At 46.4% G+C, this 27724-nt stretch overlaps 1 protein-coding gene across 4 annotated transcripts in view; it reads right to left on the bottom strand.

Moving 5' to 3' along the window:
- The window catches only part of LOC144773619 (transient receptor potential cation channel subfamily M member 2-like), a 1811195-nt gene that overhangs the window by 1589000 nt on the left and 194471 nt on the right, over window positions 1–27724 (bottom strand). For all 4 annotated transcript variants that reach the window (XR_013600034.1, XM_078658765.1, XM_078658766.1 and 1 more), the window contains one exon: window positions 5955–6081. Coding sequence is in view for 3 of the 4 variants with exons in the window: in XM_078658765.1 (XP_078514891.1) it covers window positions 5955–6081 (127 nt within the window). In the remaining variant the exon portion in view is untranslated. The remainder of the gene's footprint in view (window positions 1–5954; window positions 6082–27724) is intronic.

Below are 27724 nucleotides of genomic sequence, written 5' to 3'. Positions count from 1 at the left end.
CTGTCCGTTCTCTTGCTGTGCCCCAGGGAATAGTGCTGACAAACACAACCGTTTACGGGGCTCCCGCGCTGCTGGGAGCCGCCGCGGCCACCATCTTGGGGTCAGGTGCCATGTAAGGGCTCATCCTTCAGAGCGGTGCCAGAATCACTAACTCCGCACTCGAGCCAGGAGACACCGGCACCGCTGGTATAACCACATGTTCTCCGTTTGGCCACTGCTGCCGCTCCAGCTCCGACACGCAGTGTCTCGGGTGGCTCGTCAGACCCGAGTCGCGGCCACCATTTTGTACTGGCCGCGCTCGCCAACTCAGACTCACCACATCCGGGGCCCCCAGACCCCAAAACTCAGTGAAAACGGCTGTCTGCCGCGCCCCACATCTTCCGCTGTCAGGGGCTGTGCCGCACTGCTGATTCCGTGCGCGAATACCAGCTACAATTCCGCGCCAGGTAGCGCGCGGACCGGGAGCCGAAGCAGTTCACATCTGCTCGGCCACCTTGCCCGGCCACGCCTCCCCTGCCTGCACTTTTTAATAGCGATTGAGATCCCATTGCTGATGAGTGCAGTGAGTGGCATCACCTGCATGCAAGGGGATGTCTGGTAGCTTCATGGTATCCACTTTCATGCCCTCAGAGGGCTGCATGTAGAAGGCCCAGTGAAAGGACACCACCTTCTGTGCTGCACTTTTAGTGCACCTTCTAAAGGCGTGTTTGCCTCTGCGCCCACATCAGCAATACAGTGCAGGCACAGAGGCAAAGACTTTCCCTCATTTGCATAGGGCCACAACCCCATGCAAATAAGGGAACACTCTCTAATGATAGCACCTGTGCTGCAAAAGGGGCGGCACAAGTGTCTGCAATACCAAAGCGCCCCGGAACGCCAGTTGTGCCCCTGGGGCGCATGCATCATATGGCACCTGATGCATCTTTGTCAACACCAATAATGTCCACTGCTTCATAGAGGCTCAGGTCCATTTGTCAACCTTCTTGAGCTTGTCATTCTTTTGATAGAATTTAAAAGGCACTTAAAAAAAAACATTTATCTATTAATACTTATTGTTCCTACCTCTGAGTTATATAGCTTTGGCTGGCTCAGAGTCTGGCTTTCTGTTGTCATGCCTGTCTAAGGAGTTTGAGTTTGAGTTTGAGTTTAAAACATTTATAGAGCGCACGTACACCTGGCGGTTTCATGGCGCTGTGCAGAAGCAGAGCTCAAGGGGGGTAGAAGGGGCGGGGAGGAGGGGGGGAGATAGGGCAATTATGATGGGAAATTGTGAAAAGAGCACGGTTTTGAGCGCCTTACGAAACTGAGGATAAAGAGTGGAAGATTTAAGGTGGCGGGAAGAGAGTTCCAAAAGGCAGTGGCAAGTGTGGAAAATGTTGTGCCCCCCCACTTTTTCCGCCTGAAGCGGGGAACTGTCAGCAAATGTTGAGTGGATGAACGTAATTCTCTGGCGGGGGCGTAGGCTTTGATTTCCGAGGTGATGAAAGCAGGGGCTACGCCAGCTCGGGCCTGAAAGATAATGCATCCTAACTTGAACTGAACTCTTTCACGAATGGGGAGCCAGTGCAAGGACTTTAGGAGCGGGGTGACATAGTGGAATTTGGCCTGATTGTGGACCAGGCGGGCAGCCTGGTTTTGGACCAACTGCAGTCGTCGCATACTGTAGGCAGGCATGCCACAGTATAGCGCGTTGCCGTAATCTAAGCGAGAGATTACCATCGCCAGGACAATGAGTTTCAGGGCGGAAAAAGCAAAAGAAACGGGAAACTTTGCGGATAGTGCGGAGTGAGAGAAAGGAGGAAGAAACCACAAAGCTAACCTGGGAGTGCATAGTGAGTTGGTTGTTAAGTTTGATCCCCAGAGTTTTCACAGCGGAAGAGGGGGGGGAAGGAAGACCTAGGGAAGGGGGCCAAAAGAGAGGGGTCCAGGGACTGGAGCAACCACCTGTCAGAACTAGCTCACTTTTGTCTGGGTTTAACTTCAGGTGGTTGTAATTCATCCAGTCCCGGATAAAGATCATAATGGATTGGAAGTTCGCCATGGACTCAGGGGAGGAAGACAAGGAGAAAATAAGCTGGAGATCATCCGCATAATTGTATACGGAGACCTCCATTTGCTGAAGGGCAAAAATAAGGGGGGCGATGTACATATTAAATAACAGAGGGGAAAGGGAAGAGCCCTGGGGGACCCCGCATTGGACCTTCCGGAAGTCCGCCGAGTGGTCGCCCAGGCGAACAGCTTGGGTGCGGTCCCTCAGGAAGGAGGACAGCCAAACCAAGGCAGAACCCCCGACCCCTGCCGCTCCGACACGAGAGAGTAAGGTGGCATGATCAACCGTGTCAAAAGCGGTGGAGAGGTCGAGAAGGACCAGGGCCTGGGGGTGGTTGGTGTCCATGCCCTCTCTGAGGTTGTCAAGGACCGACAGCACTACGGATTCCGTGGAGTGTGCGGGGCGAAAACCGGCCTGACGGGGAGCTAACACATCATTTTCCTCCACATAGGAGCTGAGCGCTCTGGTGACATGGGGCTCCAGCACCTTCCCTAGAAAGGGCAGGAGGGAGATGGGGCGGTAGTTAGTGAGAGAGGAGGGGTCGGCGCCGGGTTTTTTGAGGATAGGGACAATGATGGCCGATTTTAAGGATGGAATAACCGTGCCCTGGGACAGTGAGCTGTTGAGGAATTTAAGAGGGGGCTGCGTACAGACCGAGTAGGTGTGTCTCAGGATGCGTGCAGGGCAGGGGTCTAGAGGTGAGCCTGATTTAGTGTCTGCAGATATCTGCTCTCTGTCAATACTGCTGTGCCTTCATCGCGCCAGGATACTATTTTGTTAGTAATAGAGCGCGCTACAAAAGCATTTAATAATAATAATAATAATTTGACCAGAGGGAGAAGAGAAAGAAAGTCCTCCTCTGTCAGGAGAGGGAAAGAATCAAGGCGTGCACTGACCGGTGGACAGTGAGGGTCAACAAAGGAGGGGGGGGGAGAAGGGATATTGGCTTTAATGTTGGAGATTTTGTCCAGAAAATAAGAATTAGGAGAATCGCATAAAGCCTGGGAGGGGGTGGGTTTGAGGGTGGCTCTGTCTGAGTAGGCAAGGTCGTGGATGATAGAGAAGATTTCTCTGGGCTTGTTTTCAGCGGCTATGATTTTGGAGGAAAAGTAGGCAGTCTTTGTGGTCAGAATTGATTTTTTGTATTGATACAGGAGGATGGTATACTGGTTTTTAAGGTCAGGGCAGTAGTTTCGTCTCCAGGCCCGCTCGGCCTGGCGTACAGTGAGTTTCAGTGCCTTGAGTTCCTCGTTAAACCAGCGTTTGGCGTCATTCATACGTCTAGAGGACACCCGCCTGAGGGGAGCGACCGGGTCGCAGCCTGATAGGAGCCAGATGTTGATAGAGTCGTCTTGTGATGAGGATGACAGCCCGTGAAGGTCCGGGCTGGATGCAAGGAGTGTTGTGGAAAGAGCGGGCAGATCCACCTTGTTCCAAGAGCGCGCCCAGATGTTTTTGGGGAGAAAAGGCTTGGTGACTGGGCTAAGGCGTAGGGAAAAGGACAGTAAAAATTGTCGGACCAGGTGCAGGGGGAAATAGACAACGAGGCTATAGGGCAATTTAGGGACCAAATTTGATCCAGGATGTGGCCCTGATTGTGGGTGGGGGAATGAACGTGGAGATAAAGTTGAGGGAACAGAGGGTGTCCGAGAATTCTTTGGAGGTCGCACATTCTGCTCGATCAGAGGGCCAGAAGTTGAAATCTCCTAGTATCAGGATAGAGGAGTTGTTAACTGCTAGGGTGGCCACTAGGTCTTGGAAACCGGGGAGAAAGAGTTGAGACGGTTGGGGGGGACGGTACATGAGCAGGCAGGTGAGAGGTGCCTGAAAAGACAGTGAACGGGCCACTAAAAAGTCTGATGGTCCGAAAGCGGAAAACTTTAACGGCTGGAAGTAGAATTGTCTGCGGGCAATCAGGGTGACGCCACCTCCCGTTTTGCCAGATGGTCGGTCGGCACGCAGGGCATAGTAAGCAGCGGGAAGGGCAGTTAGCAGAGAGGGAAGGGAATTGTCGCAAAACCATGTCTCTGTAAGAAATAAGAGATCTGGTTTGTGTGTGTCCAATAGGATGAAAAGTTCGTGACAGTGCTTAACTGCTGACCTGGTGTTAAGGTAGTATACAGACAGGGCAGACAGCACAGGAGGGGCAGAGGGGACAGGGGGAGGGGAGGGTGAGGGCAAGTAAGAAGGGGGTCAGCGCAAGGCCGTTAGTCCAAGTCTATCGATATGAGTATATTGGGTTTATGTGGGGAGATGTTATTTCTTGAGTCTTAAGATTTAAAGTATAAAGATAAGTGGTGTATGTTCACTGCTTGCATCTCTAGTTGTCTCTCCAGGGCAGTAGTGGGGCAGACTACAGCATGCCCACCTCCACACCTCCTGACGGAGCCCCCAAGTCAGATGGCAGATACTTTGAAGTTCATTGATGGGGACAGTGTGAAGTGACTGGTGCTCTATCACATCATAGGGCACTGACTCTCTGCTGATTGGTACCTGGCGTTCATCATACCTCACTGACTCTCTGCTGATTGGTCCCTGGGGTTCATCATACCTCACTGACTCTCTGCTGATTGGTCCTTGGCGTTCATCATACCTCACTGACTCTCTGCTGATTGGTCCTTGGAGTTCATCATACCTCACTGACTCTCTACTGATTGGTCCCTGGCGTTCATCATACCACACTGACTCTTTGCTGATTGGCCCCTTGCATTGTCATACCTCACTGACTCTCTGCTGATTGGTCCCTGGGGTTCATCATACCTCACTTACTCGCTGCTGATTGGTCAGTGGCGTTCATCATACCTCACTGACTTTCTGCTGATTGGTTCCTGGCATCATCATACCTCACTGGCTCTCTGCTGATTGGTCCCTGGCCTTCATCATACCTCACTGACTCTCTGCTGATTGGTCCCTGGTGTCATCATACCTCACTGACTCTCTGCTGATTGGTCCCTGGCGTTCATCATACCTCACCGACTCTCTGCTGATTGGTCCCTGGCGACATCATACCTCACTGACTCTCTGCTGGTAGGTCAGTGGCGTTCATCATACCTCACTGACTTTCTGTTGATTGGTTCCTGGCATCATCATACCTCACTGGCTCTCTGCTGATTGGTCCCTGGCCTTCATCATACCTCACTGACTCTCTGCTGATTGGTCCCTGGTGTCATCATACCTCACTGACTCTCTGCTGATTGGTCCCTGGCGTTCATCATACCTCACTGACTCTCTGCTGATTGGTCCCTGGCGCTCATCATACCTCACTGACTCTCTGCGGATTGGTCCCTGGTGTCATTAAACCTCACTGACTCTCTGCTGATTGGTCCCTGGCGTTCATCATACCTCACCGACTCTCTGCTGATTGATCCTTGGTGCTCCTCATACCTCACTGACTCTCTGCGGATTGATCCCTGCCGTTCATCATACCTCACCCTTCTCACCAGCACCTCTGCACTTTGATGCGCTGAGTCTACACTGAAGGCACGGAATGTTCTGCATCTGATGCTCAGGATCCGCACACTGCAGCCAGGTTGGCTTCAGGTGCCTGAGATTCACACACATAATGACCGTTCATCTTGTCACTTCTCACTCAAGGTTATTCCCTCAGTACCTGTTGGTCCCTGGCTTCTAAGCGCACAGAGGATGCCCTTGTAATTTGAATAGAGGCCACATTTGCCTGGCGTTACATATGCTTCATGGGCCTCTATTTCTTTCTTCTTCATTATTATTGTGTTTTAACAGTTGGGACCATCCTTCTCATTCCAGCATATGGGGAATTTTAGCAGCTTTCGAGATTCATATGGTGCCCTTAATTCTGATTTGGCTCGTGCCTTCTGCACAGGGCTGCCTCGAGCCAGAGCTGGCCGTGTCAGTGACAAGCGTTGGCCCCTCAGCCATCACTCACCTTTGCTCTCTTGTTTCCGAGGTCTTTGAGAGGAAGGTTCACAGAGGTATCGGGTGCATCCTCAGTGACGTGCTTCTCCTGGTTCCCTTCCGGGGTTTGTGGTTGACCTTCAGTGTCCATATTTATCCTGAGGGAAAAAGGGCAGGTATTGAAGGGAGGAGCTACATCACAGGGACAGGTGGACGTGAGCAGTCAGGCGCTGCCCTTCAGAGACAACCACACATCAACAGACACAAAAGACAGCATTTGATCAAAATTAGGCTATTTTCAGACAACTAGACATGGTGTTGATGGAGCGAGGGAAGAAACTAAATTTTGTATACCCCTCGTGAAATCACTCTTTCATAACAGTAATATGAACTAATTGAGTGGTTTGTGATATTAATCAACCAAAAATAAATTTGCACATACACAAGTACACGTGGGAAACTAATTTTGCTTATGTTGCGATCATAATTAACTAAGTGATTTCGTCATGTCCTAAACTAATAAGCAGCTATAAATTAACCAAAGTGGCATGAATGTGCTTTTTTGTTTACATATCTGTGGCAAAGGGTTGGAGACAGGTGTGCATATCATGCATAAATGTAGCTTTATTTGCTAGGTAATGACTAACAGCGATACCTTAGAAAAGGGGGAGGTAAACAGAAAGGGCATTAATTCAATAATTAACAGCTATTTGTGTTTGATTCTATAATAGTTCCCGTGTGGGCCTGTGAGGCCTACTAAAACATGGACGTTTTCCATGACTCAGTGACTGAAGGACAGTGCGCCTGCGCCAAACTGAGAGATGCTGTAATCAAGCATGAATGGCCTGTGCCTGTACTAGAAGTTAAAGGACATTTCATCTCGAAACCCTGAATGACTGCCAACAAAATGGAAGTCTGTGTTGAAACCGTGAGAACTTATATGAATATAGCAAAGTAAGGGACACAGATGAGGTGGACTTTATAGGGACAATAGTCATATTCATTTTTGCTGATGCTGCGGAAGTCGAACAATAAGATGATGAGGTTATGCTCTTCCACCCCTTGGAGAAGCCAATCAGAAAAGATTTGGACCCTAAATGGTATAAAAATGAGATAGTTTAGTCAGTGAAAAAGGGTATAAAAGAGTGCGTTCCTATGAAAGAAAAAACTCTCTCTTTTCCAATTCCATCTTTGTATCCTGACATGCTGCCGGAATGCTGATTGAATCCTGATGCATAAGAACTCTGTCTATTGTCTATAAATTTGAGATTAGCCTGAATGGGAACAGAGTCTTTAGGTGAGGTTGATAGTTATTGAATTTGAATTTTTTGATTTTTGATAGTTAGAGAGATAGAAAGATGAGCTTGGGGAACTATTATGTTTCTTGCTAATATTAATGTCCTTTGAACTTAAATAAATGTTTTATTTCTGAGCTTTAATTTAATAAATACATGTTTGAAATATATGTGAAAGTAAAATCTTGAACTTAGTTATAATAAACTGTGTGAATAAAATTAAGTCATGACAAAGAATCTTCTCTAAATAAAAATTAGATAAATGAAGAATTAAGCTGGTCTTGTTCATCCTTAGCCTAATTTTTACTAGCAGATTCATCGACAAATAGAATGGTGGTGTGCCTGAATAAGTTGTTTTAAGTAATAGACCCATGGTAAATGAATTTAGACTGCAGATGTATATATTATAAATAGTTAGGATTAATTTAGCCACTCCGCTATGATTCAGCTGCTCTCCTTTGAATCTCACCAATCCATGAATTAGAGAGAAAGTGCGTAAGTGATTTCAGTGTTATGGGCCCCACTGATGAATAAATTAATACATTGTGACTTTAGGAAAAGGTGATGAGGACTTTAGATATTATTTCCGGAGTAGCGCTGCATCTGTAACTTAACTTGGTAGCAGAGCATAGATTGCTATAGAATTAGCTAGGATAATGTATAAGGTGATATATATAGAAGTTAATGTGTAGAATTATGACTAACATCTGTTGAGTTCGTATTATGCTATATGTAGTCCTGAAAAGGCTTCCGAGGATTGCGTGAAGCTGGTTATTCTGTCTGCAGGCAGAGGAAGTGTGGCAAGTGAAGTCGCACATCGCAAAGTCTGTTTCAAAGGTAGTATCGTCGTATACTGCAGTGGTATTGTCGCATATCACAAGGTTAGGGACCTTTACGTATGAAAGGATAAATGCATCGCGAGGAAGGTCTATAAAATCTTAGCCTTCAAGTACAGGGATCAATGCATGTCCTGGTTTAAAACTTACTGCTGAGAGAGTAATAGAGCTTAACCGAGCTTGAAGGAAGGGTAAGGTAGAGGAATGTGCTACTTTATCAGCGAGTCTAAAATTCTGTGGTAGAGAAGAGGTAAGCGCTGTCTACTGGAAATACAGAATACTTGTGTGATTGAGGAAACTATCACTTTGTTTAGCGAAACAGACGAAAGGAGTTGTTTTGTGTAAGTTACTAACCAATTCAGTTGTATATCTTGTAAATACGGCTTCTCGATAATTCTTGTAAAGGAGGGGTCAGTCAGAGCTGCAGAAGCCGGAGCACTGCTGACTTCAAAAGTGTAGCGCAGGGATTGGTCCTTGTGACCAAGACAAAGTAAGGGCTGATTGGTGCATCAGTGAAAGCAGCAAAGTAATTGATTAGGCACTAGTGAGACGTATCTTGTTCTAATTGGTACGCTAGTGTAAACTGTGCTGTGATAGGCTGGTGTTACGGAGCAGCAACAGTAAAGTGCGCAATCTTTTGAAAGACAGGAAAACTATTTGAAAAATTGATTTCTTTTATGGGGAAGAAAGGTAGAAACATTCATGGTTTAAAAGATTGAAAAATGTATTTAAACCAGACAAAGAAATAGTAACAGGACAGGGAAAATTGCTTCCTCCGGCAAAAACGTCTGCTTCTTGCATGGTGACAAAATTTGGATATCATACCTGTATTTGGTTAGAGAATTGGGCTAGATATATCAGAAATGATGGTGCCGTAGCATTTCCAGAAATAGGATCTTTTAATTCGGCTGTTTTGCGAAATTTAAGAGAAAAAATGATCAGACTTGAACCGAGACCTATACCAACTCAGTTTGAAGCGTTAGCTGAATGGGAAGATGAGATGCATGAGTTGGAACGAGAAAGGTTGGAAAATCCTCGGGGAGTAAAGGTTAGATTAGGAGGACTATGGGAAGAAACACATGAGAGTAGAATGCAACGATGGAGAAATGCAGATATGTGTGATGGAATGTATCCGGTTAGATTAGTAGATGACACGGTAGGGCGAAAATGTACTGAGAAAAGAAATAATGTGGAGATAGAAAGGAAAAATTATGGAGAAAGTGATTCAGAGGATGCAGTGCTGGAAGAAATATTAAATAGAAGACCACCACCTTATCAGCCAGGTTCTTTATGGACTACTCCTAATGCTCCACCAAGAGAGGATAGATTTGCCGAAACCCCAAAACAATTTTCAAATTTTAGGGACATTCCCGAAAGAGTGAAAATGAGATATGATTCGAATACACCAGTGATAGAAACTAGACTTACTGGTACTCCTATGCGAGGTAATAAAATTCATAAAAGCGTAACTAGAATAGAGAAACAAATTGAAGAACAACCAGGTACTTCTGAGTATATACGTTCCACAAACAAATTAACTGAAAAGATACAAGAACTTACTAAAAATACAGAAGCTGTAACAGTCCCCGTAACTATAGGTCCTGTAATTCAAGTGTTCGAAAATCAGAGAATAAAAGAACCAACTTTGACTATTCCTTTAAATCAGAGTTTGCAAAAAGTGAAAGAAAAGATTTATCCAGATTTTGTCTGAAATTAGGAGAACAAGTAACGTAATACCGCCTGATTTAACTTTTAATCAAAGTTTACAGTACAAAATTCCAACCGGAGCAGAATCTGACTCTGCTACACCGGAAAGAAGTGTAGAGAAAATAGATTTAACACAAACCCCAATTGGTGCGTCAGAGCAAGAACTAAGTGATTGACTTAAACCCCTAAAAGTAAAAGATAGTGAACCCAAAGTATTAGATGTCGCTAGACTAAAGGTAGACATGGAAGAATTAATCATTGGAAGCATCGGAACTGACAGATTAAAAGCATATCAAGATGATGAAATAATGTTCATGTGCAAAAGTATTACTTGGAAAACAAAATCTATACATGACCAGCTGGAAGGATTAGCTAGTGAATTAGACGTAGATTTTACAAAACATAAAACATTGCAAAAATAGTACAGAGTAGATTTTACAGAAAAAGACATTGAAAACATGAATACAGCAGGAAGGTTAACCCAAAGAAAGAATTAATTGTGCTACTAAGGAAATGGGGAGATGTGAATAAATGGAGAATAAAATGGGCAAAGAAGAAAGAAGAAGCCAGTGATAAGTCCACATTAGCATTTCCTGTGAGAGAAAAAGAGACAGTAATAAATGAATTCCCTATGAGCGAGATACTGGGAGGAGGATATGTGCATGTTCCCTGGTCCAGACAGGACAAATTATCATTTACTAATGATTTTCCCTGTTTGAGAGAAAAACCAGTGGGATGGTATCGACAGGTAGATCGATTTGTGAAAGTTTCAAAGGTACTATGGGTTGATCTGGATGGAATGTTTGACATAGTTGTACCAGCAGATTTGCGGACTGAGTGTAAGATAACTGTAAATTGGCCGAGGGAGGAATACCCTTGTGATAAAGAAACAGGCGCTCCATCACCTGAGGTGATGCGTAAATATGAACAAGTAATAGTGTTTTTGAAGAATAAAATTCCACCCCAAGAAACAGATTGGGTTAAAATAGACAGAACTATACAGGAATCCAAAGAATCTGTACATTCATTTCATGAAAGACTGCCGTTGGTGTTTAAACAATACAGTGGATATGAAGAACTGAGTGAAAAGGACATAAGTCATTTTGTGTATCGATTTGTGTATGGATTAAGACCATAAATTGGAGACATGATTAGACATAGTTTAATAGGATGGCAGTCAAGTACCGTAGATGAAGTGTTGAGGCAAGCTAAATATTGTAGTGATGAAATTGAAGCTAAACAATAGAAGCTAAAAGAAAAAGCCATGTGGGCGCAAGTCAAGGTAGCAGAACACCAAGTAGCACAATTAGAGAATAAAAATACTGATGCAAGTCAAGGAAAATTGAAAGGTAATTTCAATAAAAAAAAATTGGTAGGAAATATAGAAGAACTTAAGAAAAAGTTCCCTTGTCATAATTGTAGCAGGATAGGGCATTGGAAGAAAGAGTGTAAGTATCCACCAAGAGTTAATCCCGAAAATACATAATTGAATCCACAGATGCAGAATGAGATAATTCAGCAACCACTGCTACAGCAACAGGTAGTTACTCAGCAAAGTCAGGTGCCACAACCGCCACTTCCACACAGTGTAAATCTGCAGAGATACAGTGCAGAAACAGGATTCAGCGGAGGAAGGTGGGAGTGAGTCGGACGATAGTTTCTGACGGTGCCTGAGAGAGGAAGAAGAGTGTGTGCTTGAAGTCACTCTTGAGGTAGATCAATCTGGTCCGTTTGTGAATGGAAAAGTAAATGATGTAGAAGTAACTTTCCTAGTGGACACAGGTGCTACCCGTTCTACTGTTAGATCAGTAGAAGTTAAAAATCCTCCTCTCGCAGGAGTACAAATCCAAGTTGTAGGCGTAGTGAATAAACAAATGAAAACCTCCCTAACCAAACCAGTTCAAGTAGAAATTGGAAATTTCAAAGATATGCACCGATTTGTGATGTGTGATAGTAGTCCCATAAACTTGCTAGGTAGGGATATCCTGTGTAAAATGAACTATTGTTCACCGGATGGCATAGAGCTCCAAACCCCAGATGAAGATAGCCTGTATAAAATGACCATGTCAATGATAGAAGCAGAAAGAAGCGAATTATTTCCTGTGTTTGATAAAGAAAAGATACCAGCAGAATTAAAAGAAACAGTAAAAGCGCAAGTTTGGGATTTTACAGGAGAAGATATTGGTTCAATGAAAGGTGTGGACCCTGTAAAAATTTTTGTAAAAGAAGGAGTTAGTTACCCAAGCGTCCCACAATATAAAATGACAGCAGAAATAATTGAAGGAGTAACACCTATAATAAATAAAACGATTGAACAGGGTATTTTGAGAGAAATAGAAAGCAGTCCTTGTAATTCACCGATAATGGGATTGAAAAAGCCAAACAGAACATTTAGGATTGTACAGGACCTTAGAAAAATTAATAAAATTGTTGTCCCATGTTATACAATCGTACCAAATCCAGCAGTGATTTTATACCAGATTCCACATGATGCAGAATGGTACACCGTTATTGACCTGTGCAATGCATTCTTTACGGTTCCATTACACCCAGAAAGCCAGCCAATATTTGTGTTCCGGTTTGGAGATCGCATTTTGGCATGGTGCCGAGTTCCCCAGGGATATACTGAAAGTCCATCTATTTTCAATCAGCTGTTAAAGAAATCATTAGAAGGTCTAAGCATGCCCGGAGAGTCTGTATTGGTCATATATATTGATGAACTGTTAGTGGTATCAAAAACAAAAGATGAATGTATTTCTGATGCTGTTGCATTACTGAATCATTTGGCAGACGAAGGACATAAAGTGTCTCCTTCAAAGTTACAATTTTGTCAGAAAGAAGTGCAATACTTAGGTCATAAGATTGCTAAAGGGACTAGACAAGTCACTGCAGAAAGATTCAAAATGATAAAAGGAATGCAACCACCAAAAACACAGAGGCAGGTTAGAATGTTTCTTGGAGTGGTGGGTTATTGCAGACAGTGGATAAGTGGATTTTCACTGATTGCGAAGCCTTTACAAAGACTAACAAAAGCAGACATAAGAGACCCTATTGTGCTGAATAAAACTGAAATGGAAGCATTTGAACAGCTAAAGACAAGTTTGTGTGAAGCTACAGCGTTAGGGATGCCTGACTATGAGAAAGAATTTGAACTCTGTTGCAATGAGCGAGAAGGGTGTGCATTGTCAGAGCAAGTGTGGGATTTTACAGGAGAAGATATTGGTTTAATGAAAGGTGTGGACCCTGTAAAAATTTCTGTAAAAGAAGGAGTTAGTTACCCAAACGTCCCACAATATAAAATGACAGCAGAAATAATTGAAGGAGTAACACCTATAATATATAAAATGATTGAACAGGGTATTTTGAGAGAAATAGAAAGCAGTCCTTGTAATTCACCGAAAATGGGATTGAAAAAGCCAAACGGAACATTTAGGATTGTACAGGACCTTAGAAAAATTCATAAAATTGTTGTCCCATGTTATCCAATCGTACCAAATCCAGCAGTGATTTTGCACCAGATTTCACATGATGCAGAATGGTACACCGTTATTGACCTGTCCAATGCATTCTTTACGGTTTCATTACACCCAGAAAGCCAGCCAATGTTTGCGTTCCGGTTTGGAGATCGCATTTTGGCATGGTGCCGAATTCCCCAGGGGTATACTGAAAGTCCATCTATTTTCAATCAGCTGTTAAAGAAATCATTAGAAGGTCTAAGCATGCCCGGAGAGTCTGTATTGGTCATATATATTGATGATCTGTTAGTGGTATCAAAAACAAAAGATGAATGTATTTCTGAAACTGTTGCATTACTGAATCATTTGGCAGACAAAGGACATAAAGTGTCTCCTTCAAAGTTACAATTTTGTCAGAAAGAAGTGCAATACTTAGGTCATAAGATTGCTAAAGGGACTAGACAAGTCACTGCAGAAAGATTCAAAATGATAAAAGGAATGCAACCACCAAAAACACAGAGGCAGGTTAGAATGTTTCTTGGAGTGGTGGGTTATTGCAGACAGTGGATAAGTGGATTTTCACTGATTGCGAAGCCTTTACAAAGACTAACAAAAGCAGACATAAGAGACCCTATTGTGCTGAATAAAACTGAAATGGAAGCATTTGAACAGCTAAAGACAAGTTTGTGTGAAGCTACAGCGTTAGGGATGCCTGACTATGAGAAAGAATTTGAACTCTGTTGCAATGAGCGAGAAGGGTGTGCATTGTCAGAGCAAGTGTGGGATTTTACAGGAGAAGATATTGGTTTAATAAAAGGTGTGGACCCTGTAAAAATTTCTGTAAAAGAAGGAGTTAGTTACCCAAACGTCCCACAATATAAAATGACAGCAGAAATAATTGAAGGAGTAACACCTATAATATATAAAATGATTGAACAGGTTATTTTGAGAGAAATAGAAAGCAGTCCTTGTAATTCACCGAAAATGGGATTGAAAAAGCCAAACGGAACATTTAGGATTGTACAGGACCTTAGAAAAATTCATAAAATTGTTGTCCCATGTTATCCAATCGTACCAAATCCAGCAGTGATTTTATACCAGATTTCACATGATGCAGAATGGTACACCGTTATTGACCTGTGCAATGCATTCTTTACGGTTTCATTACACCCAGAAAGCCAGCCAATGTTTGCGTTCCGGTTTGGAGATCGCATTTTGGCATGGTGCCGAATTCCCCAGGGGTATACTGAAAGTCCATCTATTTTCAATCAGCTGTTAAAGAAATCATTAGAAGGTCTAAGCATGCCCGGAGAGTCTGTATTGGTCATATATATTGATGATCTGTTAGTGGTATCAAAAACAAAAGATGAATGTATTTCTGATACTGTTGCATTACTGAATCATTTGGCAGACAAAGGACATAAAGTGTCTCCTTCAAAGTTACAATTTTGTCAGAAAGAAGTGCAATACTTAGGTCATTAGATTGCTAAAGGGACTAGACAAGTCACTGCAGAAAGAATCAAAATGATAAAAGGAATGCAACCACCAAAAACACAGAGGCAGGTTAGAATGTTTCTTGGAGTGGTGGGTTATTGCAGACAGTGGATAAGTGGATTTTCACTGATTGCGAAGCCTTTACAAAGACTAACAAAAGCAGACATAAGAGACCCTATTGTGCTGAATAAAACTGAAATGGAAGCATTTGAACAGCTAAAGACAAGTTTGTGTGAAGCTCCAGCGTTCGGGATGCCTGACCATGAGAAAGAATTTGAACTCTATTGCAGTGAGCGAGAAGGGTGTGCATTGTCAGTACTAATTCAGAGGCATGGAAGACTAAGGAAGCCACTTGCATACTTCTCAGCTATCTTAGACCCAGTTGCAAAAGCCTAGCCAGGTTGTTTGAAAGCAGTAGCAGCCACAAGTGTGAGTTTGGAATAGAGTGAAGGAATAGTGATGGGATTTCCTGTGAGGGTATATGTACCTCATTCTGTGGAGATTCTCCTCACTAGGACTAAAACACAGTACCTCACTAATAACAGGATGACCAAATATGAAAAAAGTATTTTAGGTGCAAATAACGTGACAATTTACCGTTGTGTTAACATAAACCCATCTACATTGTTACCTGATAATATGGAAGCTGAAGTGAGAAATGAAGTTGATCACAAATGTTTGGATGTTCTTGAATATTTTACCAAACCAAGACCTGGCATAAGAGATGAACCACTGCCTGAATCTGATTATGTGATGTTTGTTGACGGTTCATGTCTGAGAACGGAGGAAGATGCTTAGAGTGCTCCATATGCGGTATGCACAGTTGCAGACGTCCTGGAAGCATCTTGTCTGAAAGGAATTCGTTCTGCTCAAATAGCAGAATTGATTGCTTTGATTCGAGCATGTGAATTGAGAAAGGAAATCAGAGGTTTTTTTTAAAGTTTTTTTTTATTGCTGCGATAGCAACGTTACATATAAAAGAAACAGTAGCACATAATGCAAAGCCATGATAAGCATACTCAATCCAAGTAACCATACACAGCCTTTCTGCCCACAACGCAAGGGCCGGGCGGCGTGTAACTATTAATAATATTGATTCCCACTGCTTGTATGCCAGCATCAGCTATTATCACTCGTTGAAATCACAACTTTTTTCTTTCAAAAACCAGTTAACAAACTAGAGGTGCCGTCCCATGAAGTGCAACCAAGCATGCCTGTGTAGCCCAAACTCCGATCAGCCTGAATGGACTCAGTTAACCTGTTGAAAGGTCTGCCAATCCAGCCATCCAACGCGCGGAGGCCGTGAGTATCCTATCTAGGTCACCTTTCCCGTCATTGTTGTGTCTCCCGCCCCCTCCTGAAGGGATCCCCCAGGCCTTGCCACCTCCTCCCCAGCAGTTTTCTCCCCTTGTTGCCTTATGTAATCGAGATATAATCCCCAAAAGGTCTCCAATTGCATGCAGCAATATGTCAGGTCACTAATCCACTGCGCAGTCTTGGGGAGTGGGCCCCGCATCCAACACATAGCAAGCCTCCTTTTCGCCATCAACATTCCCATATCCACTATCCTACGCTGAGCCTTGGGAAGCATTTTTGAATAACCAAGCAGCGCCAGCGCTGGGGACGGGGTAATCTGAACCTCAAGGACCCTGTTTAGTTCCGCAAACACCGCCCCCCAGTACTGCTGTACCCCTGTGCATTCCCAGGTCAAGTGCAGGTGCCCAGCGTCCTGTTCCCCACATTGATCGCATGTCACACTCTCACGCAGCCCAAACCTGTGCAGACGTTCCAGGGTATGATAAACTCTATTAATATACTTGAAATGCACTAACCTAGGTCTACCACTCAGGGAAACAGACCTTGAGCTAGAGCAGCAGTAACGCCACATATCATCAGTAATATTTGTGTCTAAATCGCGTTGCCAGGCCAAGCGTGCTCTGCTGTACTCAGTCTCCCGGTCTGCCATGGCCAACTTATATAGAATGGAAACCAGTTTTCTTGGCGCTTCCGACTTGATGACATACGAAAGCTCCAACAGTTCCGGAGGCTCCTGGAAATCCTCGCCTAACTGTTCCCGCCAGGCCTCCCTGACTCTGTGAAACTGAAAACACTGCAGGCCTGTAGGCTGCATATCCTGTGTAGTCACATCTGAGATAGTTTTAAGAGTCCCCCCAGAAACATGTCTCCCGCCGTATGTATACCTAGGGCCTTCATTGCCACAACCACGCCTTTATCCCTACATAGAGCCAACCAGGTGATCCATTCTATGGGCATTAATCGAGAATACAATAGCGCCCCAGCGTGGTACTGTAGTAGTGCATGCCAGGCATGACTTGGTGAGTTTAGTGAGTCAAGCGGGCCTGTGCGCCGATCCGTCGGTTCAAACACAACCGCCGGCAGCGGCAGTGGGGCAGCAAATAGTTTTTCCAGCTTAATGAACGGCGCGTTCTCCCTGTCATGGATCCAACCATGTAAGTGCGCCCCTTGTGCCACGCGGTAGTACAACTCAAAATCTGGGGCCCCCGAGTCGATACGGAAGGACCAGAATTTTCTACTGTACCCTCGCCTGCCCAAGCAAGTTTTATCATCAGCGACGTGAGTCGAGTAAAGAAGCACTTCGGAAGGACCATCGGGATATTCATGAATAAAAACAGCAATCTAGGTAATACCACCATCTTCATTATCGATATGCTACCCACCAAGGAAAAAGGCAGACCGATCCATATATCTACGTTATCTTCCAAGCAGGACATAGCTGTGCCGTAATTCTCGCGAAACACCGTCTCAGACTCCGTGTGTAGTCTAATCCCTAAGTACCTAACTGAGTCGGTGGTCCACCTCAATGGGTATTCCATCTCAAATCGTGTCGTGGCAGGGGTGAGGGGGAATGCAATAGATTTGTCCCAATTGACCGTTAGGCCGGATAAGGCGCCAAAACGCACCACTTCACGCAGCAGCGGCGCCAGGTTCGTTGCCGGGTCTCTGACATATAGCAAAGTGTTGTCTGCGTAAGTCGTAATGACCAATTGGTAAGTGGGAAAATGTAGGCCTCGGTGGGAGTGGTACTCCCGCATCGCACACGCCAGCAGCTCAGCAACCAGAACGTACAGCGTGGGGGACAGCGGGCAGCCCTGTCGGGTGCCCCTACAGATCTTGATGGGTTCGGTGACAAGGTTTCCAAGCTTAATACGTGCAAGTGGGTCACCATAAAGCACAGATATCATCTGGAGAAACACTGGGCCCAGCCCGAGTTTAGAGAGCACCGCTCTCAGAAAAGACCATTCCACAGAGTCGAAGGTCTTCTCCATGTCTAAAAACACTGCGATCGCCTTAGTATCCGGCCTCGTGTGCTGAATAGCCTCAAAGACCATTTGTAAATTATAGGTGATATTCCTGCCCGTCACGAATCCCGCCTGCTCCGGAGCAACCAGTTCCGGGGCCAGCAAAGCCAGTCTAGTCGCAAGCACTTTGGCATATATTTTTGTGTCAACATTAAGAAGTGATAGAGGCCGGTAGGAGCTACACTCATCTGGAGACTTATCCGGCTTTGGTATGGCAACTATTAAGGCTTCCCTCATTGTTGTCGCCATTTGCCCCGCTTCACACATGTCTGCAAACAGGGCAGAGAGGTGCGGCAGTAGCAGCTCCTGAAAGGTCTTGTAAAAACCAACTGTTAAGCCATCCGCACCCGGCGCACTGCCCGCAGCCATCCCACCCAAAGCCTCACGTATTTCATCGTACTCTATCGGCAGCATTAAAAATTGGCGCTGCACATTCGTCAAAAACGGGAGCTTGATATGTTCCAAGTAATCTAGGATCTCCTCATCATTCCCATGAGCTCGCGAAGCATATAAGTCAGTGTAGTACTCCAGGAATCTCTGAGCTATCTCCCCTTCTTCAGTGAGTGTAACTCCCTCCTTAGATCTGATAGCCGTAATTGCTATTTTCCTACTCTATTGTTTAACCATGTTGGCCAAAACCCTTCCCGGTCTATCCTTTTCCCCATACGCTCTAGCTGTGGCGTATTTACCCAGATGCATGACCTCTGCCTCCACCTGATATTCTGCAAGTAGCTCCTTCATTTCCTCTCGGGCAGCGTCTTAGTCTCCCGTTAACAGGCAGCGCTCGCAATCTGCCAGACGCCGCTCCAGCAGTGACAGCCGATGGCGGATCGAGCGGAGAATCCCTGAATGTTTACTCATGGTCACACCCCTTATAAATACCTTAAAAGCCTCCCACACTGTTTGGAAACTATCAACCGACCCGATATTAGCCTCGAAGTATGTCTCTATCGCTTCATGTAATTCCTCACGGAAGAGAGGGTCCTGGAGTGAGTACGGCGGGAATCTCCACGTAAAAGGTGGGATGGCCTTCTGCGGTAGCGTAAAACTCAACAATATAGGGGAGTGGTCTGAAAGAGTGCGAGGAAGTACCTGATACTTGCGGACCCGAGAGAGCAGACACGACGACACCAACCAATAATCTATTCGTGTATGAATATTATGAAAAGCAGAATAGTGAGTGTATCCCCCTACCGTAGGGTGAAGGGCCCGCCAGACATCAGCAAGGTCTTCGCTAATGAGTATCCTATCAAATTCCCCAGCCGCCTTAGATTGTCGGCTGTCTGGACCACTCGAACGGTCCATATCTGGATATCTAGTCATGTTGAAGTCCCCTCCCCACAACACAGTCGATCAGGGATACACCCGAGATAACTCCGCTAACTTTTTATAGAACTCGGGGCAATCGTAATTAGGTCCATACACATTCACAACCAACATGTCAACATCCCGTCCCGTCAACTGTGATATAACATATCTACCTTCCAGGTCAGCTTACAGTTTCTTCAGAGTATAATTTGTTTTCGGGTTATAACCCAGGTTAACACCCCTCGCGCATGACTAGTGAAACGAGCAGCATTGATCTGACCTCTCAATCACCTTGCCTGCAGCCTAGGGCTGTTCTCCGGTAAATGCGTCTCCTGAATCAAGGCTAAGTCTATCTGATGCCGCGTCAAATAATTCAAAACTTTACGCACCTTACGTGATCGTTCAAGCTGCGCACATTCCACGTCAAAGCATTCAGACCACACCCAGCATGCTTCCTCGCAGTCTCTTCAATCGTGTCCTGCATAACTAGCTAAGCCCGTTAGTTCCCGCACGAGGCGGGCAATCACATGTAGTCAAGTATACAAAATGTAATGGTTGGCACCTCTGAACAGTAAACTATAAATTCCCCAACCCTGCATCCCCCTCCCAACCCACCCACAGCAGACCACCCCCAACTAGGTCGCAAAGAATTCATCTCTGTGCCATACCCTCCCCCACCCCTCTACCCCCCCAAAGAAAAGGAAATAAAACAAATACCAGCAAGGTGTTACCACATGTGGGCAGAGGTGGCTACGGACCATATCAAAATAAGTCAAATGTAGTCACAACACTTGAGTCACCTCCCAGCCTCACCAGCCGACCACTGTGTATCCCTCGAACCATGAAGACATCAGCAGAGGCCCAGGCAGATATCGTTTCTGAGTCCTGCTCATCCAGACCGCCGTCAGATGCTTCGTCAAGAAGGTCTCGCTCTGGGGTTTTCCTACCCCCTTTGGTCCAGTCTTTAAGGGCCTTCTGCAAGGCTCTTGGATCCGTGAAGATGTGCGACTGTCCATGTCTGTTTACTTTCAGCTTAGCTGGATAAAGCATTGCATAGTCGATCCCTTGCTTGCGCAATTGTCGTTTCATCGGTACAAAGTGTTTCCTCGCCTCCTGTACTTTAGCCATGAAATCATGGTATAATGAGATGGTGGAGCCTTCGTATGTCAGGGTCTGCTTTTTCCTGGCAGCTCGCAAGGCAGCATCCCTGTCTCTATAGTTTAGAAGCTTCGCAATTATCGGCCTTGGTGGTGCTCCCGGCTTCGGGCGCGGGGCCAGCGTGCAGTGATCACGTTCTACTATGAATGTTGTGGAAAAAGTCTCCTCACCCAGCAAGGACACCAGCATGCGCTCGATGAAGGGCTCCAGCATTCCAGTAGATGTAGACTCCAGCAGGCCAAGAGTGCGTACATTGCAGCGACGAGAACGGGCCTCCAAATCCTCGGTCTTGTCTTGTAGGAGTTGCAGCACCCTGCCCAGCTGTTTATGTTCCGTGTCCATGGTGGTTTGGGCCTCCTCCACCTCTGTGATCCTCCTCTCCGACATGTCCAGTCGCTCAGCATGCTTGTCCAGTCTCTCCCCCATTCTGTCCATCCTATACGTCAGCGCATCCATCTTTGCGCCAAGCGAGGTGATACCTTCCTGGAGCCCTTTCTCCATGGACTTCAGCATGCTCCGTATGTCTTGGTCTTGCTCCATTGGGGAAGGGGGACTCCGTGCACCTCTTGCTCCATCATCTTGAGACTTGGCGCATGTTTGGGTAAAGGGGAGCTTAGACTGGCTTCGGTCTGTCTTTCCCATCTTAGCGACCCAGGAGGACCAGCAATGCGACAACTTAAGTAGGACGCTTGTCTCAAACCAGGACCACAGAGTGTGCGCAGAACTATGTTGCGGCGCCGGTACCACCAGCCAACAGGCGACGCCCTTCCAGGGTCAATCCAGAGGAGCAACTGCCCCACACCAAATCCAATCCAAGACGGTCGCAAGCTGTCGCCTCAGGAGCTATTCCAGGCTAGTAAGTTGATGGGTGCCGGTCCTTGCCTCCAGCAACCACAACGGGCAATTATGGACTGCAGGCGTCCGAGGGGCTCAGGATAGTGAAGGATAGATGGTCGGCTTGGCGGAGCTTGGGAGTCATGCAACCATCTTGGGCTCGAGCAAGCTCCGCCACCAAAGGAAATCAGAGTTACCATAGTGACTGACAGTCAGTATGGGTTCGGGGTTGTCCATGATTACAGGCAACTGTGGTCCCAAAGAGGTTATTTAACTTCTGCAGGATCCCCCATCAGGAATGCTGAGTTTGTGAAAATGTTGATTGATGCTATTCAGTTGCCTGATAAGATTGCCGTGGTTAAGTGTGCTGCCCACATGAGAGGAGATGACTATATAACTCGCGGAAATTGGTATGTTGATTCAATTGCAAAATACTGTGCTAGAAATCTTGCATCCATAAATCGGGACAGGAAAGAAGAACATGTTTCAAGTCCTTTAATGCTAACCACAGTAGTTGAAAATTGGCAGGAAGTGAGGCAAATGCAGGAAGAAGCTAGTGAGGAAGAGAAAAATATTTGGCTAAAAGCAGGATGTAGGCAAAGAGAAGAAGATGAAATCTGGGCTTACAAAGATGAAAGACCAGTAATGCCTGACAGCATGATTTCCAACATGGCTTGAATGTACCATGGTCAAGCCCACATTGGGAGGGATACCTTGATTAGATTTTTCAGGCAGACATGGTACAATCCAATGTTCAGGATGATTGCTGAAAGCTTGTGCCAGGGATGTCTGATTTGCCAGCAGTTTAATCCAAACAGAAAAACTATTGTAAGTTTAGGAACCATAGGACACGAGGGAGGTCCATTCACACAAATGCAGCTGGATTTCATAGAGTTGCCACCTTGCAATAGACTCAGATATGTACTGGTGATAATTTGTTTGTTCTTGTTGGACTTGGCCCGCAGGGCAGGTTCACCCCTAAACTTTTTGCGTTATTTGTGACCATGTGTCAGTGATTTTTGGGTCTCTGCGCACTTTTCCCTGGGTCCCAGAGTGAAAGTGCGTGCGTGTAGTATGGCCTGCCTGCCCTCCCATAGGAATGCATGGGGAATGTGTGTGTCCCTGGTAGTTCCTGATGCGTGGGGAGTGCAGGCTCGAGTTTAGTATGTGTAAACTCGTGAGAGTGAATGCTGCGAGATGGTGTCTGCGGCATGTATGTGTCTAGAAGGGAAGTGCTACTTCTGGACATTGATGTGCGTGTGCTGTGAGGGTGCTGGAGAGTGATTGGCTGGAGCTGGCTGGCATGCCAGGCTCCAGGAAGTCTGGATGGGTCTGCCCGATGGTGAGTGGGAGATTAGCATGAGTGATGTGTGGGAGGAGTTTACCTGTGTCCTGGATGGGCTGGGTTTTCCCCACACAATGCTGGCTCCGCCCCCCTGTGGTGTGTCTAACGACCCTAGCCTCCCCAGTGAAAGAAATGGGTGGTTGGGCCATCAAGAGTGCTCCAAAGCCAGCTGTAACTGGTTTTCCCCCCACCCTGCACCTTGAAACAAAGGATTTGTTAGTATAAGAAGGGGCTGTGTCCCCTTGGAAAATGTTCTGCTTTTGGATCCTGCCAGAGGGGGCTGTTGCTGCTGCTGGGGCCAGGAGGACCGCCACTTGGGGTGTATCCCTGCCTGGAGACCCAGTGTGCTGGCTCTGGCCCAGCCTTGCCCCCCTGCCTGCCTCCAGCCCCTGCTGGAGCTGGTGCTGTGCCTACAGCACTGAGAGCGCTGCTCTCTGCCCTTCAGCGCTGGGGAGCGCTGGAATCCCTTGCTTAGCGCTTGAGAGCGCTTTATTTGGCCCGGTGGCGCTTAGGAGCACCTTTTCTTGGATACTAGCGCTACTAGCGCTTGGTGTGCACAGCCGGTGCCCACCCGGCATCTAATCGCCCCGTGTGGCGGTTTGGCGGCGCGGGTGCCACCCCGCTCATTGCCGCTTTGTTTTGCCCGTTTTTGTGATTCACGAGGGAGCCCACTCCTTGGATCATGGGAGCCCGCCTGCCTGCCTAAGAAACGAGCCGCCGCGCGGCCCGCGGCGACCCGGAAGTGGTTATCAGCCCGACCAATCACAGCGCGGCCCGGGAGAGGCCGACCGGAAGTCCCGCCTTGCTGCCAGCGTCCCGCCCCCGGGGCTCCCGAGGACGAGGGAGAGCCCCGGAGCCCAGCGAGGAGCAGGAGAAGTGTGGAGAGAGCCCCCGAGGAGCGGGAGCTCTCGTGCAGGAGCCGCCGCCCAGGAGAGAGAAGCCCAGCAGCCAGTGAGGAGAGCAGGAGCAGCCGGTGAGTGAAAGCCGGCTAGGGGAGAGGTGCGAGGTCGCGCACCTTCCCCCCCTCCTTGCCTCTACTCGAGCGGCCCCACTTGACAGCGGGCCGCTCCACCAGGGCGTACCTTTGCCCCCCGAGTCCCCCAGAGGGGGGGACTCCATACCGAAGCGCCCCCACGTGTTCGAGGGTCCCCCGTGAGGGGCCCCGCCGCCCACATCAGTGTGGAGGAGCCCAGAGAGGCTCCTGGGGGCCATTTGTTCGATTGAGCCCCGAGAGGCTCTCCAGCTGTGCGGAGGTCCCCCGTGAGGGACCCCCCCTGCCCAGTGAGGCAGAGTCCGTTGTCTGCGAGCCCAGAGAGGCTCTAAGGGTGCTATTCCCTCGTTCTGGAGGCCAGTGAGGCTCCAGCCCTTTTTGCTTTGAGAGCCCTGAGAGGCTCTGGGGCCCAGTGGTCCTGGAAAGAAGAGCCTGAGAGAGGCTCAGGGCGCCATTTCTTGTCCAGGAGCCCAGAGAGGCCCCGCAGTGCCACAGAGGTGGTTCTTGAGCCAGAGAGGCTCCAACGTTGCCCAAACTTTCCCTGCACCAGTTGCCCAGCACTTTGTGGGCAACTGCGACGTTTAGGCCCTGACATTGGGACACAGGGACGGTCACAGGTGGTGACTGATCTGAGTTTTGCGCAACTGTGTTTATTGCTACACCTCTGAATGTATTGTGATGCATCATGTGTTTTCCTCCTTACACCTCTGAATGAATGTTATGCATTGCATCATGTGTTATGTGCTTACACCCCTACAGGTATTGTAATACTTAGGTGGTTGTTTTCTCCCTAGTACAGGTGGTGCTAGTGAGGTCCTGTTACCAGTGATTACTGGTTGTGTGCTCTATTTTTATATTGTGTGCTACACTGATTTTACTTTCTACAAGGGCTAAGTTCTAAAAGTGCTGATACCCCTGACAGTGGTCCAAGTGGCCCTGTCCTGTACAAATATCCCTTGTAAATTCTGCCCGTGCCTGTTGGCACAGTGTAACAAGATGTGTGTTTTATCTGATGTATATTTATTATAATACAAAGGCTATTTTTATATAACCTTGTGTGGAGTTTTCCTTTGTGGTGGGCCTTTTGGTTGTTGTTGCTGGGGTGCGTGCGCAAATACTTAACTTACATCGCCTCCAAGTTTAGCCTTGCTGCTCGCGCCACGTTACCTAGAGGGTGAGCAGGGGTTATCTTGGCGTGTAACTCCCTTGCCCTGACTTGGGAGTGGTGGTCTCTGACTGACTTTGGCAAAAGCCCTGGCCAGTCGGGGATCCCATTTCCAACAGTTCTCTCGGTGGGTTGAAGCCTTCCCTACCCGGAGAAATGATGGAGTAACTTGCAAAATTGCTTTTACGTGAGATCATACCACGATACAGGTTTCCTGTAACTATTGAAACAGATCGTGGAACCCATTTTCAAAACGAGTTGCTACAAATGATATGTGAAGCACTGGACATTCGTCAAAAACTACACTGTGCTTACAGACCAGAAGCTTCAGGGGTAGTTGAACAGGTGAATGGAACAATCAAAAACAGGATTGCAAAAATGTGTTTGGCAACAGGCCTGAAATGGCCGGACGCATTACCCCTTGTTTTGATGACCCTAAGAAGGATACCAGACAAAAAGACTGGATTGTGTCCACATGAGATTTTGATGGGCAGGGTCATGAGACAGGCATTTGTACCAGTTGATAAACTGTTAACTATTAATAATGACATCATACTGGATTACTGCAGGAATCTGTCTGAAGTGGTAACTTCTGTGTTCTATCAGGTGGGAACTGAATCAAACACGGAAAAAAAACATCCAGCTCATGATCTAGTTCCAGGAGATTGGGTTCGGATAAAAGTACATCGAAGAAGAAACTGCTTGGTGTCTCGCTGGCAGAGGCCAAGACAAGGTATTCGGTCCAGCACAACTGCAGTCAAGTTTGCTGGAGTAAAAAGATGGGTGCAAGCTAGCCACACCATCCGTGTACCTGAACCTGAAGATCCACACGAAGAAGGTGAAAGCACAACTGACTCTGACTCAGAAGAAGAACCAGAGGGAAATCCAGATACTGAAGCTCGACAAGAACGTCGACATCTGGAAGTATCAGATGCTAGTTCTGCATCCGAAGGAGAAGGTGAAACTGTTGAAGTACCAAATTCTGAAGATCGACCTGAATGTCAGGATTTGGTAAGAACTGAGACCAGTGAAAGTATCGAGCGAAGCACAGATAAGACTTGTTAGAACTGGGGGTCTCTAGTTGGCAGAGGTAGGTACCACTGTCCAAATAAGGACCCTTGCTTCTAGTCAGGGTAAGGAGGAAACACTCTTTAGATAACCTCTGCCCACCCCCTTGGTAGCTTGGCACAAGAAGTCAGGCTTATCAAAAGGCAATGTGTAAAGTATTTGTACCAACACTCACAGTAACACAGTGAAAACACCACAAACTGACTCCACAACAGTTTAGAAAAATAAAGGTATTTAATCTAAACTACACAAGACCCAAACGACAAAAATCCAACATACACAGTTCAAGAATATGGTTTCGAAAAGAGTTCTTAAGGTTGTGATAAAATAATCCACAGATGCGTGAAATTAGCACCATCTGAGCAGTTTCTACAATTTGGCAAGCGGAGCTTAGCGCCTATTATGCACATCACTTCAAAACTACAAGCGCGTGGCGCTGAGTGATTTGAATTACTTGAAAAACACTAAAAATGAATCGCCTGTAGATGCCACTGTGCGCAGCCAAATAGTTCACCAACTTTTTATCGCACTCGGCTTCTTTTAAACTACTCTGAATTTTAGAACGAGTGGGAAGTGAAACACAGATGTACAGATTAGAGGAAGATCAGACGATTTTGCTAACATGGTGAAGCTGTCATAAGTAGCACTTGTTGATGACACTTGCTTTAGCGACCTCGGAAGGATGACAGGCTAAGTAGGCAGGCCTGGGGGATACTGAACCTGCGATTTATATAGTGTAAACTAGTCTCTGCGGCAGCACGTTGGTCCATGAACCTATTTTACGGTGTTGATTAGGAATGACGCGTGCGTCTCGGGTTGATTTCTGGAGAAGAAATAGCGTACATCATAATGAACCGTTCTCATCTTTTTCACGCCCCTGTCCTGATTTATTTGCTGGATTACAGCTCAAACCCTCGCTGCGCTTGAAAGACACCTGCCAGGGCATTTAAAAGCACGAGAAAAGCAGAAAGCGACTCGCCTGCGCGCGACCTCGTCTGTCAGAGGCGCCCAGGGTGCTCAGCTTTATAAAGTGCGGTGTCAGAGCTCCCACACACGGACCAATGAGCGGCCGCCCCGGGGACAGGTGTGGCGTCACTGCATGCCTCACATGAATGTCCCAGGCAGGAATGGTGGCGCGCGGGGTCTCCTGTTCCTACACCCAGAACCAAAGAGAGCGGGCCCTGAGGGAAATGCTTAAAGTGGGCCGGGTCCGTTTGGGTCTCATACTGGTAGTCATTAGAAACGGAAATACGGACATTGAAACGGGTCCCTATCGGTCCCTATATTCATGTTCTAAACGGGCGAAAACTATTTCTGACCAATAAGCGTGAACAATTTTAAGTTATTGTATTTCCTGTTTTTTTCCGCATGTTTTACTTAATCGTGTGTTCGTTACGAGCGTTAGCTGTATTTTATTCCTGTAGCATATTACTCAGGGCTCAAGTCCTAAAAAAGAAGTGTGAGACCTAACTAACTCAGTATGCAAGTGGCATCACAGCTTGTGACACATTGTGTGTGACTATGCATGTAGCATAACAGAAAGTGAAAACACAAGAAGTGGCGTCGGTAAAAGAATTAAATAGAACAAAAATGGTATTTAGATGGCTGGCTATGCTTGTAAGTACTCACACAATCCATACAGCTGAGATTCTTACATGCCATGCTCTTTTATATAGGGACTGAGCAAAGTCAAAAGCTTGCTTCCAAATCGTATTTTCTCTTAAATGCTTGGGATGTGATAACAAGCTGTGTGGCTTTGTATGTCCTGCATTGGTCTGGTACCTAAGTGTGAGGCTGCAGATAG

Source organism: Lissotriton helveticus, chromosome 8, assembly GCF_964261635.1.
Source record: "Lissotriton helveticus chromosome 8, aLisHel1.1, whole genome shotgun sequence".
NCBI classification, from domain to species: domain Eukaryota; kingdom Metazoa; phylum Chordata; class Amphibia; order Caudata; family Salamandridae; genus Lissotriton; species Lissotriton helveticus.
The sequence above is the reverse complement of the archived record's forward strand: the minus strand, read 5'-3'. Positions and strand labels throughout refer to the sequence as shown.